General features: G+C 38.6%; 1 protein-coding gene across 3 annotated transcripts; it reads right to left on the bottom strand.

Moving 5' to 3' along the window:
* Positions 1-143: 143 nt before the first annotated feature.
* Positions 144-12,395, bottom strand: LOC101164280 (tyrosine-protein phosphatase non-receptor type 9). Of its 3 annotated transcripts, XM_011474799.3 has the most exons (14): positions 12,291-12,395; positions 9,513-9,656; positions 9,112-9,201; positions 8,381-8,505; positions 7,986-8,091; positions 7,762-7,872; positions 7,466-7,673; positions 6,823-7,369; positions 6,645-6,741; positions 6,328-6,397; positions 5,221-5,299; positions 4,976-5,126; positions 4,661-4,868; positions 144-3,319 (listed from the first exon to the last, which is right to left on the bottom strand). In XM_011474799.3, exons 1-14 carry the CDS (start codon positions 12,321-12,323, stop codon positions 3,096-3,098), a joined length of 2,193 nt encoding a protein of 730 aa, XP_011473101.1. In that variant the 5' UTR covers positions 12,324-12,395; the 3' UTR covers positions 144-3,095. The 3 variants fall into 3 exon arrangements, with proteins under 3 accessions (XP_011473101.1, XP_011473098.1, XP_023812226.1); XM_011474796.3 differs by having other exon boundaries at positions 6,823-7,673; XM_023956458.1 differs by lacking the exon at positions 12,291-12,395 and adding an exon at positions 12,087-12,232 and having other exon boundaries at positions 6,823-7,673.
* Between the last annotated feature and the right edge of the window lie 297 nt (positions 12,396-12,692).

Genomic DNA, 12,692 nt, shown 5'->3' with positions numbered 1-12,692 from the left:
AATATTTCCCCAACTAAATTTGAAAGAATTTGAAAGGCTTACATGTAAAATGAGTTTCCAAACTGAAAACCAAAATACTGTACCTTCATGCGGCTCCTACACCCATCGCTTTTGGTCATGTGATCACATTAGCAACACCACTGTGCAAGAAAGTAAGACCATTGCTTTAATGGGACAGCCAGGTTGACAGCATGTAAAAGGTCATCATTCAGTCACATGAACTAGAAAACAAACAACCAAAGGACATGGTTGACAAATGAACATTGCATTCCATTTCTACATTAAAAAAAATGAGACCACAGGAACCAGAACTCTTGCATACACACTCCCCTCCATTATGTAGCTGTACATTAACGGTCCAAATGGTCCCAAGGTGCTCCGGAATCTGTGTTCTGAGGATGTCTAACAGAAATATAATCTTTAGGATGAGCCTAGGCCTTTGGCATTGCGGGCTGCAGGGTCCACATTCACAAAAAAATATATAGGTTTGTTCGATAAAAGGTCTGACACCGTCACCCCAAAAACATTCAAGGCTCTCTTTCCATGCTGAGGAGCCTCAACTCCCTCTGCTTCTATAACGCATCTACAGCCGTGTAAATAACAAAGCTTCAATATCAACTTCAACTCTACAATACCAGGACATTGTTAAAATAAAGACTAACCGGGATATGTCGATTGGTAAATGCACCCTCAGATGAAGATCAACACAAACGATATTAGAGCGTGTTCCTGTACAACAAAAACTAAGGCACCGTGCAAAAGCAGTGTGTGAAAAACTTCCACAAAACTGGCAAGTTTCAGTCCAGCTGTCAATCCAATGCACTTGAGCAGCAAAAGGGATCACCTCTGTAAAAGCAGACTTTGAGTTGGAAATGAAGGTGTTGCAAGTAAACATAAAGCAGAAAAGACGATGATCGACCACTCATCCATTTAAAGAGTCAACTTGTGAACAATGACTAATTTCTCGTAATTCTTAAATGGAAAACATTTCCAGAAATGAACATTTCATCTAAAATGAGGTCAGAGGAGTGTCAGTTCAATTAGCAAAAAACATCAAACTAAATATCATGTCTCTCAAACCAAACATTACAATCTATTTCAAATTTGCTTAACAATCTGTAAAAAGCAAAAACAAAAGCAATTGAACATTCATTGGACAGACTGTCAGAGACTGCAATAGAAGGGTTACGATTTGGGCTTTTTTTTTTTCCAACCAGAGGATGTTTGTTCTACAAGCTACTCTATGATGCAACACAATTTCTTTCACAACTACTTTGGCATTTTGTTTAGATTTTGTTGAGACCACAGCAACATATCAGTTATCAACCTGAGGATGTAATTACCAAAGACCCGGTAAATATGGACATGCGTGTGCATAAAATTATGTCCCATGTATAAAAACTGTAAAATACTAGGACAGTATACTTTTTTCTCTCTAAAAATGAACTACATATTCAAAAAGATGACGGTTGTTTTTGCTAATTTCTCTGATAGCTTTTCTTTTCTTGGGACAGAGAGTGCTACTCGTCATTTATTTTGAAAAGTAACTAAAGCTAGCTTACCCACATTTACTTCCTTCACAAAACCACTCCTAAGAATACAAGCAGGACTGCATTTTCCTAACTAAAATTCAGAGAGATTAGATTCTGACAATCCAGTTTATGAAAAGAAATGTTTCTTCGCTGCTTCGTACCAACATTCACGGGTTTTGCTAATGCAAAAGTTAAAGAAAGGAAACAGTGAGATGGAATAAAATACAAAAATGTATCTTTTTTTTTCTTTGAATGATTAACTTACCAGGTGGAAAACCAGTAAGAGATGCTAGACACAAAAACACAACTGAAAATCAATTATTACCCCCTGAGGTTAAATGCTAAAATAACCATGTTTGCAGCTAGAGCTTACTCCTGGATTCCTTTTCCTTTCTTTCTCATCACTCTAAGTAGTGTGCTGTATACAGGACTTTAGGCAAAACGTGGGAGTCGTGTGCGACACTTAACAATGCCAGTGCAGAAGTTCGGGTGTTTTGACTTCCTACAAGAACATGAATCTAAGGACGATGTGAAGGCACGATTATCAGAGGCACAACAGACCTCAGAAACCAAATTGATCCGGTACTAAGAGCGATTCAAAAAAGTGAGCAGACTAAGAGTGTACAGTTTAAGATACGGTTCGGATCCGAGAACAAAGAGGCAGTGAATCAAGTTAAGGCCAAATTACTGCGTTCAAACAGCAAAAATGATGACAAGCTTCAGATTAAACGCAAATATGTTATTTTTCACAAAGCTTGACGTGCTGTATAGAACGTCCCTCTAAGGTTAGGTCTGTTTTATTCAACAAGGCTTTTTTTTCTCTTTGTTCTTATTTCAAATGGTGTTATTAAGCACAATAAAGTATAAATGTATGATACAAGAATATACATGGGCTTCAGTCTACGTCATCTCAGTAAAGGAATACATCAAAGCATTCTGGGTAAAGACTTTGGCTTTGAAAAGTTAGTCTGCACAAAATATGCACATTGAAAAGAAACCATAGAAAAATAATGGACAAAAGAAAGAAAGTGGACAAAAGACTTCACACAGTAATCTGTCACAACAACTCTGACAGAGAACCATTACTTCCAAAGCAAAACAATGACAAAGAAAAGTCCTCAAGTTTGACCTTGTCACGCCCGTCACGTTCCATCTGTGACCAGAATTACTTGTTCAGAACTAAAAAGGGACAAGGAATAAAAAAATTTAAAAAAAAGGGGACAAGGACTAAGACTTGGAGGGCTTCCGTTCAAGTTTGTCTTTCCTCATGTGCAAGTCAGTATAAAAAAAATGCTACAATTTGTATGACGCTTTTGTCAACAAGAAGAGGCTGAGGCCCTCGTCTGTCTGCTAAATAAAAAAGGGGTTTTAATAGTGGCAGGCCAGCTTGCTCATGAATTCAATGTATAGTTTCCACTGCAAGGTATTTCCTCCTCCAACTCTTCATCAGCTCCACCTCGTGTGGAGGAAGAGCAAAGCTTGAGTTCTTACATCCTGATGGACGAAGCGTCTCCTCCTCCTTGAAATGCGGCTTCTCGCTCATTCTTAGGTTAGTTAAGCTGTTCACTCACTGTCAGTCTCCAAGTCTGAGTCAGACCATTGCACTGGGGACAGTTTCCCATGACGCTGGGCATATTCAATAACTGCTGTGTAGCAAAAATAATACTGATCCCAGGTCTGAATGCTGAAAGCTCTCTGTGTGCGCATCCTTCGCACAGTCTGATGCACGTCTACGGTGCCCACGTCCTCCAGCTGAGACAGGCAGATGTCCAGCGTGCAGAATGTACCTGCACATCAATCACAACAAGAATGTGGGAGATACCGATTAGACAATTTTCTAGATAAATTCAACCCTTACAGTGGTTGTAAGTTCTAAAAAATGTAATGTCGAAATTTAAAGGTTTAATGTGTATGTGTATTTTACTAAATTCAGTCAAATGTTTGCTTGTTTTCTCAATACAAATGCAGTTTTTTCTGATTTTCTGGTCTCTCTTTACATTTTTGTGAAAAAACCCAGTCAATTTTCATTTTTTTTTCTAGTTGCAAACAGTAAGTTTATTTGTATTTACATGACATCAGAGGCAGTCATAAAAACTGGGAGACTTTCCTTTGGTGATTCTCCCCTTTTTCACCTGGAGCATCAAGCCAACATTCAGATAATACAAAACTGACCATCTGACTGCATTTAAAGACACTGGAACCTAACATTAACCTCAGAAAATAAGTCAAAGGAGTCAAATATAAGGGGAAAAACAGCAAAACTATGAGCTAAACACCAGTGTAAAGAAAAGAGTTCTGATCAGTCAGCAGAGAAAGCTAAAAAAGTAAACGATGTGACTCATAGTTAAAAAGGAAAGTTAATTTTACTAAATATCCAATTACTACTATGATAAATTAGGTATCGATCCGTGGTAGTATTATTAATTATTAAGACTTTTCACATATTTCTAGGTGTTCCACAGTTATTGTGGTAAGCTTAAGGTCTAAAGCAGGGGTCGGCAACCTGTTCCTCTCAAAGAGCCACTTGGATCAGTTTCCCACAGAAATGAAAGCACAGGGAGCAGCAACATTCGTGGTGTTAGAAAAAATCATTTCGCCGAAATATCGCTCATTTGGCAAGACTTGTATTGATTCCAAATGTTGTCAGGATATTTATTTAATTATTTATTTCCTAACCTGTTCACACATCTGCAGCTCCAAGTTGTTTTCCCCGCGTGCACCCCCCCTCCCCCCGCGCCAGCGTGTTCTACACAGACATACAGTCATCGTAGCAGCAAGTTGACAGGATAATAGGGGCGCCCAAATTTTATTCATTTTACGTGGAAATGGGTGGTTTTAGTCTAGGAAAAAAAAAGGCTTTTGTGTCCCATACGAGATCACCACTAGCTGTCTTTCCAGAAAAACATTCCATCCTATAGCAGACTCTGGTTGGCGTTCACAGCTGCAGACACGCCCCCTCCGCATGCACACGCTGCTCTCTTCCTCCTGCCGCTCGCACTACCCGACGGTGTTAAAGGCACCACGACAATCTTAGAACATGATAGTTATTTTACAAATACACAGAGAGCCGCAGCACAGGGATGAAAGAGCCGCAGGTTGCCGACCTCTGGTCTAAAGTATCTGCGTACCTGTACGTCCAATACCAGCACTGCAGTGAACAACAACAGGAGGGCCCCATGGAGGCCCCCTCCAGCTGGACCCCAGGTTTTGGACGGCAGCCTTCCTTCTTTCAAGAACATGCTCACGGAAGTCCAACATGGCAGATGCACTTTTTGGCACCCCGAAGTCAGGCCAGCTGACATAGAGGTAGTGGCTTACTTCACGTTTCTCGCCAGACTGGAAAACACAGACGATTGAAAGCAGATCCTCAAGCAGCTGAGCAAACTCAGGTAAATAACCATGTGAAAACGTATGTTGGTTTTTTTATAGGTTACACCATATACCTGTGTGTTGTACAGTTCAAGGTGAGTGAGTTGGAAATCCTGAAACAACTGAATGTGTGTATTCCTGATCAAGAAATATCCATGCTGCTCCGCCTTGCCCTCCTCCAGAGGCCAGTACTGCCCACATTTGACACGTCCACGCTCCACAACCCTGAGAAACACTTTTTCAATAATTCAGCCCATCCTTTAAAAACAACAAACTTTTGACAAAATCCATTAGGATGACAAGAAATTCAAAGAATCACCTGGTGGTCATAACAATGATAAGTACCATCTGTTCCCATACCATCCGCCAGAAGTCACCAAAGGTTTTTGGCAGAGGACCTACAGGACACAGAAGACTGAATCATGATGAAAGTACAACACTGCGGACAGGGTGAAGGCAGAGAGGAGGATGCAAGTTTTCTAAAACTTTTGACTTTTCTAACATAAAATCAAATGGAATGTATTTAAAACCCAAAACATTTTCTAAATCCATCCTCCAATAACACTGACAACCAACCATTACTATAAAATTATGCAAAGACACAAGATAGAAAGGTTTTTACGTAACAATATATATTTCCATCATAAAATATATTTCTAATATCAAGCATTCTATGTTTTCCAAATTCTGTTTGCAGATCCACACCAACATGATGTTAATGAGTGGAACAAGTTAAGTAAGGCTTGCTTTATTTAAATAAATAGCATCACTTAAAAGTTACAAAACTGACCTTAGAACTAAAAACACAATCATGTAACTCTGGAAGTCTAATCTTGAACTTTATAGAAAATTACAAACAAAATGAAACAATAATAAATGTGGAGAATCAGCAGGGGATCTTCACAGAACCCATTTAGACAAGTCTATTTGCCAGGATCCTCAGATCTTTTGGAAGAGATAAAGTGAGAAACTGAAATCTTTTGGGCCCAACTCCACTCCAGAAGCTACATGTGTAAATGGTCTTATTTATATATGTAGGAAAAAAATGAAGTAAAAGAGCACACATCCATATAAACAAACTGAACTACTCAGCTATTTTCATGAGTTTTACAATTTCTTACATGCAAATAGAGAGTTTTTCTACAACTTAGTAAACATAGTAATAAAAGCAAGGAGGCAAAAGCAGAGGAAAGCAATGTTTAAGTTAAATGTATGAACTAAGTTATGTATGAACTAAGTGAAAGGAATTGAGCATTTGTTTACCAAAATAAAAATGTTTAAATGGGAAAAAAAGAAAACCGTGAGTTTAAACCAAAGCCTTCCTGCATAATCTACACTGCCCATTATTGTGAATTACTGTTTATCTTATTGCTTTTTACATAAACAATCCCAAAGTTTTCAGAAAGGCATGCAGATAGTAACTCACCCTGAGTAGCAATGTAAGCGTTGCGGCTCTTGTACCCATCCATGAAACTCGCATTAATGTAATCAGATGTCTGCAAACACATAAAGAAGACATGTCAGTCCCAGGATTTACAAACAACAATCTGAAAGATATTTTTGTAAGAAATGACTAGATTTAGGGAAGTAAAATTACCGGTAAATACTTTTTAGGACCTTTTTTAACACTACCGGTACTTTAAATAGCCCAAGCTGCTACACTAAGTTAGAATTTAAGACAGTTTCAACCTTTTCAGGGTCTTCTTTTGTTTAAGAGGTTTTGAGGATCGCCTTGACATTTACCTCGTCTTCATCATCACAGAGCTGGCAGAGATGCACGCGTGACTGATCCAGGCAGAGAACATCGCTGTACCGGTTTTTGATCTGATTGGACAGTTTTCTGCAAAGGCAACATGGAGTTCAACAATCTTCCATCAGCAGGCAGAGAAAATCACGGGGTAGAGAGCACGGTGACTCTTACTTGGAATAGTCAAAGGAGCCTGCTGGAGGCTCCTTACGGATGTTCTCGTACTCCTGATAAATGCCCCTCTTCTTCTTCCTCTTTACATAATCCACCAGTTCATACACAGTCATGCCTCCCTGATCCGGCACGTGGACAGACATTTCCATGTAGCAGCTTTCATCGGGTCCCCACGATGAAGACAGGGGAGGGGACTGGTTGGGTGCTCGTGGAAGAGATTTCTTAGGCAAAGAAGGTATCCCTCCCTCTTCATCACACTCCTCATCCTCCTCATTTAGTCCTTCATTTTGAGATTTATGGCCCGAGTCTGTCGCCGTAGAAGCAGCGTCCCCCTCTTCCTTCTGTGAAAGTGGCGTGTCCGGAGGGGTGTCTGACTGTGGGGGAGCTTGGAGGCCACGGCCATTCATGTTTGCGTTGGGTCCACTGACACTCTCGGCGGCTCCGCCCACCGCGGAGCCGTTCCAGTGCTGGTGGTTCCCATCAGATCTGTCGGAAGCAGAGTTTGAGCTCTGCTGGTACTGGCCGAGGCCTCGAGTCCTGCTGTCCCCTGCATCACAGTGGTTACGGGGGTTAGCATTCTTGTCGTCGTGACAGTTAGAGTTAACCAGCTGTGTGTTCATGTGAGAGTGGGCCAAAGTTACACCTATACTTTTGTTGCTGTTATCTAAGCTGTAAGAGCGCAGCAATCTTCCCACGCAGTCGTGCGCATCATCCTGAATGGTGTTTGTTTGCATGTTAACACAGGACTGGATCCACGCCACGTGGCTGTACTGAGACGTTCCGCCCAAATGTTCAGGGAGGGAGGAGACAGGGATGTGACTGATCAACTCATGGGCTTTTACTGTGCATACCTTACAAGAGAACAGAAGAGAGCAAACAGCTGAAATAGAGCCGAACCGGATCATATGCAAATCTACCAAGTCAGATAAAAGCTAGTACCCTTTCCCTTAGCTTTTCACGCACAAACAGGCGGAGAACTGCGAAAGGCGCCCGAAACCAAAGAGGAGAGGAAACAATGAAGACACACTTTAGACGGGCTGGAAAAGCTCCCTGTAAAACCCACGAGCAGATATACAAGTTAGATTTTCTTCATCTTGTAAAAAAAATAAAATAATTAAAAGACCACAGAACAGCCAACATAAAAGACAAGGCCTCAGATTTACCTTGAGCAAATTGAGAATCTTGACACAGAGCTCATAGTCAAAATTTCCATAAGTGGAGTTTGTCATGTCGTAAATAAATATGAGCCCATCTCTTTGCGTTTGCACACTGGAAAGCACATGACAAAGGTCATAAAGGTTTCTTTGATATTATATTTTTACGGTTTCTTTTAATAAAAAACAACAAAACCATAATATAGAGAACTGTTGTAACTAAAACAGAAAATGAATAACAGAAATACTGAAAGACGACATCTTTAAAAACCGAGTAAACACAATTCAATCTGACATTTTAGTAAAAAATAAAATCAATTAAAAAAAACAAAGACCCATACAGAAAAATAGTTCCTAAAATAAAAAGAGGTGTGTTTGTACAAATTGTTTGTCCAGAAAAGTACCTCTCTATGGCTTTGTCCAGCTGATAGATGATGGCTTGCAGCACAGCTTTGTGGGTAGTGACGTCTGGCCGATGAAGGCGGGCAGTGAAGAGAGCTAAAGCTGCTCCTTTAGCATCTCGGCCAGGCTGGTGGAAACGTCAAATGGTCATAAACATAAAATGACAATGTGTCTAAAAAAAGAGTTCTGAAAAAGTAACTGCTGCAAAATAGCCTCCATAATTATTATGAGTGGCACCAGATTAAAGAAAATAATTTAAATGGTTGTCACTCAGACTGGGGTAAACAATGGGTTTCCTTAAATGTTAACATTTCTGCATTAAATATGCCAGAGGAAACCGATAACAGACTCATCATTGCGGCCCAGGCTATACAGGTCTTAAAAATGATTCATTTTCCTTGTTAATGTAAATAATGTGACACAGGCCAAAAGACCCATGTTATTTCTACAAATTATTATGATGGGCTTGTGAAATCGGACAAAAAAAATTAAATGTATTTTCACCCTTTTTCTTTAAAAATTGAATGCAATAAATAAACAAATTGGGAAAATTGGGATGGCAGGTTTACCAAACCCTAACAAGGCTCTAGATTAAAAAAATAAATAACTAAAAAGTCACACTGCTTCATGGTAACTCATAAATAATGTCAAAAACTGCAAAATATTTGTATAAGAGGATGTTTTTATTGATTTATATTAGTTATTATTAATTTTTAACTGCAAGCTTACTCACCAGGACTGTAAACTTGCCACTCAACAGCTCAGAGCGCAGCGGCTCCTCGTCCGGGTTGATATTTATGATGCCCTCTTTGATTCTTGTGTTCTTATTGGACAAAGAAAATTCAAAATAACAATCCAAGTATTTTGATTACTGGTGTATTTATAGACTATTTAATCTAGGAGTAAATAAGCTAAAAGAAAGAAAAAGCTAAATTGTGCTTTGAGAGCCAACAACATAATTTCAGTTGGTACTTTAAAGACTAGATGAATATAGACATTCAAATAAGTGGAAACTTTAATTATTACAGAAAGAAAATGCATGGTTTAGCAAAACGTTTCATTTTTATGGTTAATAAAAAAATGGCTAATGGAATACTTAGCAAGCATATCTTCTGTCAGCAGTCAATACTGTACCTTATACGCTTGGAAGAGGTCGATGGCTCTGGGAACATCAAACTTTCGGGCCATAAGAAACTTCAGAGCTGTGGGTTGTGAGACGAGCCCAGCGCTGTGAGGTAGCTCCCTGCTACGCACCTCACTCAGGAACTCCTCCACAGCCTAAAAGAGACGCAGCAGAAAAATAAACATAAGAAATTAGCTTAATGGAAGATATGTAAAGTTTGTCGTTTCTGCAGACAAATAGGGGGAACCTAAACCGATTTGTCATTTTTTGTGTAAATTCTGAGCAATTCAGATTTTAATAACATTAATTATTTTTAATTGCCTCTCAGTTTAGATGCATCAATTCTCCATTTGCAAAAAAAGTAACTACCATAACAAAAAGTTGTGCCCAAAATAAAAACCATAAAGGTCTGTCACATTTAGGACTGACATAACCAGAGGTCTATGTAATCCAAAGACTGCATCAAGCAAATTTCAATAATTCATTTGGTTGTAGTAGCAATCTAGACAGATGTTAAGCTTTTTGGTCCATAAAGTTTGTTCCTAAATAAAGCCCTAAGAAAAGAAACACAGATAAAATGCAAGATTGACAAAACCGCACAAGCCAGTTTCAGTGGACAAACGTTCTCAGGAATTTGACAGTCTGAACAGAATTTTCCGCAGGAAAACAGAAGACAGCAGGACCGTATCTAATTTCCCAGTTATGTGTAGAGTATATTGATTGTCAACAAGAGGCCAACACAAGTGTTTCTCTTCTGCAGAAAATCCATCTTCCTATTTTTTTACGACTTCCATTACTGGAAATGAAATACATTTAAAAAAAAAAAGAAAACTTTACCACAAATTTCTTGTTCATGTCAAACAACATTAGGTACTTTCAACATGATCCTTGTCTATTATCCTATTAATTTTCTATATAAATGAACGTTACATTATTCCTTACGGACATCTGTTCATCAGATCACAATACAATGGATAGAAATGTTTGTTTTCCACTTGAGAATAACCATTCTTCACTTGTTAACTTATTAAACAAAACTGCTATGAACTTTGTTTCATGGATGCTATGCAGACAAGAGTATAGATAATGATTAAAAAGTTTAAAAAAAGAAAGAAAAAAGAAACCAAGCCCACATAGCAATACGATTTTAAACCACCAATCCAATCACTTTTTGATATCTTTTTAACATTTGGAGTTAAATTGGACTTTTGAGCCAGATGCCAGCTCAGAGGTGGATAAAGGGGGTGTCATGGATGTATCAGTCTGGAGCAGAGCAGGGAGCTTGTGGCTGGCTGACTGTAGTTTTTCCATAACTATAAGCTCTTTCAAACTGCATGCTATTGTCTGCTCCTGATTCACAAAGATTTGAATAAAAAAAAATGCTCAGAAGTGCAATTATAAGATTTTTTTAACATACGTCCTCCACCATGAGAAAAATTCCAACAAAAACATGTAAAAAATTTTTTTTTTATTGGAGTGTGTCTTTAGAAGCCTACATCCCCTAAAAAAATGAACAACTGCCCCTTTATCATAATTTTGATTAGTAGATAACTGTTGCTGACAAAGATAAACGCTGTGCTGTTGAAGGTTTTACATACATTTACTTTCAAGTATTTACAAAAAACTGAAGTCGTGTAAGAAAAAAGCACACTTTCAATTAAACCAAAAACACAAAAAGAATCAATACAAATCCATAAAGTAACATTGACTGTAAACAATTAATGTGTTTGGTAGAGTTATACAGAAATTATGTTGTCAGATTTTTGGGGGGAAATAAATCGATCCATGGAGGGGGGAACAGGAGAGTCTCATAATTTAAATATGTCATCTAAAATTTTTAACAACAAGAGAAAGTTTGGCAACTTTAAAACGTGCGAATCTGTAGAAAGAATACGGCATCCGAGCCAACAAATGTTTTGCTAATCTAGATAACGTGCGTCTACCTTACCTGATAGTGGACGATGACGAGTTAACAAGTACCCATAAAACAACACTATTATTAGAAATGTATCAATGTCGGATCCGCCCATTTTACTAGAAAGTCATATCAACAACATTGCTTGGAACCGGAGCATCACTTCTGTGAATTGGTCGGCATACCACCGATAGTCGATTTACTGGCTTAATACTCGAGTCCCGGCAGCAACTCCTTCTTCTTGCGTGGAGCTAAGCGTCACGATATTTGTCGGGTTTACTACGCCTCGCTCCGAAATTGAATTCGACACACAGAGCCAAAACAAACAACTGCCTGACATTTTTTTACAAATAAATAAAATGTAGGAAAATCATGCTGCCGTTAGACCTGCTGGCAAATAAATGTTCAGAATAAATTACTTTTAGTCAACAAAAGCTATGTTAGCACGAGCTAGTGGCTAGGTTACATGTGGTAGCGGAAAAAAACATTGAAAAAACGGCACGTGTAGCCGCTTGAAATGAAACAAAAACAAACATTATCATGCAGTTGTAGTAAATTGTGCTGTATGGATAGCTATGCGAGTCATGATAACAGAGGTGATGGAGGCAAGCTGAAACAAACTGCCGGCTATATGATCCCCTTTAGCTAACACCATCACGCGAACACACACCAACTACTACTGTCTGTCAGTCGACTCGATCGATGCAGGAGAGACGTAACGGGCCACAGCTAGTCCATTCACGTTGCCCTTTCTAAATTAAATACACATAATTTAAGAGTGCTTGGTTATATTGATATTTGTTTAGAAATATAATGAAATGTAAAAAAATTAAATAGAACTGGAAGATAGAAAAAAATATTAGGAGCCTCTCACCAGCTGCTCCTGAGTTGTCAAGGCTTCCGCCATCTTGAAGCCTCCGTAACGTCGCAGCGGGCGCGCCCACTAGCCACTTGACCACGCCCAGTGAGTGACGTTTTGGAACCTTCCCATACGCCTTGCCCATTCCATTCGGTGCCAGAGACTTTCAACAGTTTTTATAATACATTTATAGAGAAAAATGTAAAATAAAATAAAAAAGATCACAAATCTTATTTTTTTAAATTAACGGTTATGCGTTAACATCCCGTTTAGAGAGACATAATAAGTTATCTTTATAACTTGGCACAGTTCATGAATTATTAATAAACGGAAGCAAATTTTTAATAATAAAGTACTAAATTATTAAAGTTTGATGAATATTTATTGCTACGAAAAGACCATTCACAATGATTGGAG

The sequence above is a fragment of the Oryzias latipes genome, chromosome 1 (assembly GCF_002234675.1).
Source record: "Oryzias latipes chromosome 1, ASM223467v1".
Classification (NCBI taxonomy): domain Eukaryota; kingdom Metazoa; phylum Chordata; class Actinopteri; order Beloniformes; family Adrianichthyidae; genus Oryzias; species Oryzias latipes.
The sequence above is the reverse complement of the archived record's forward strand: the minus strand, read 5'-3'. Positions and strand labels throughout refer to the sequence as shown.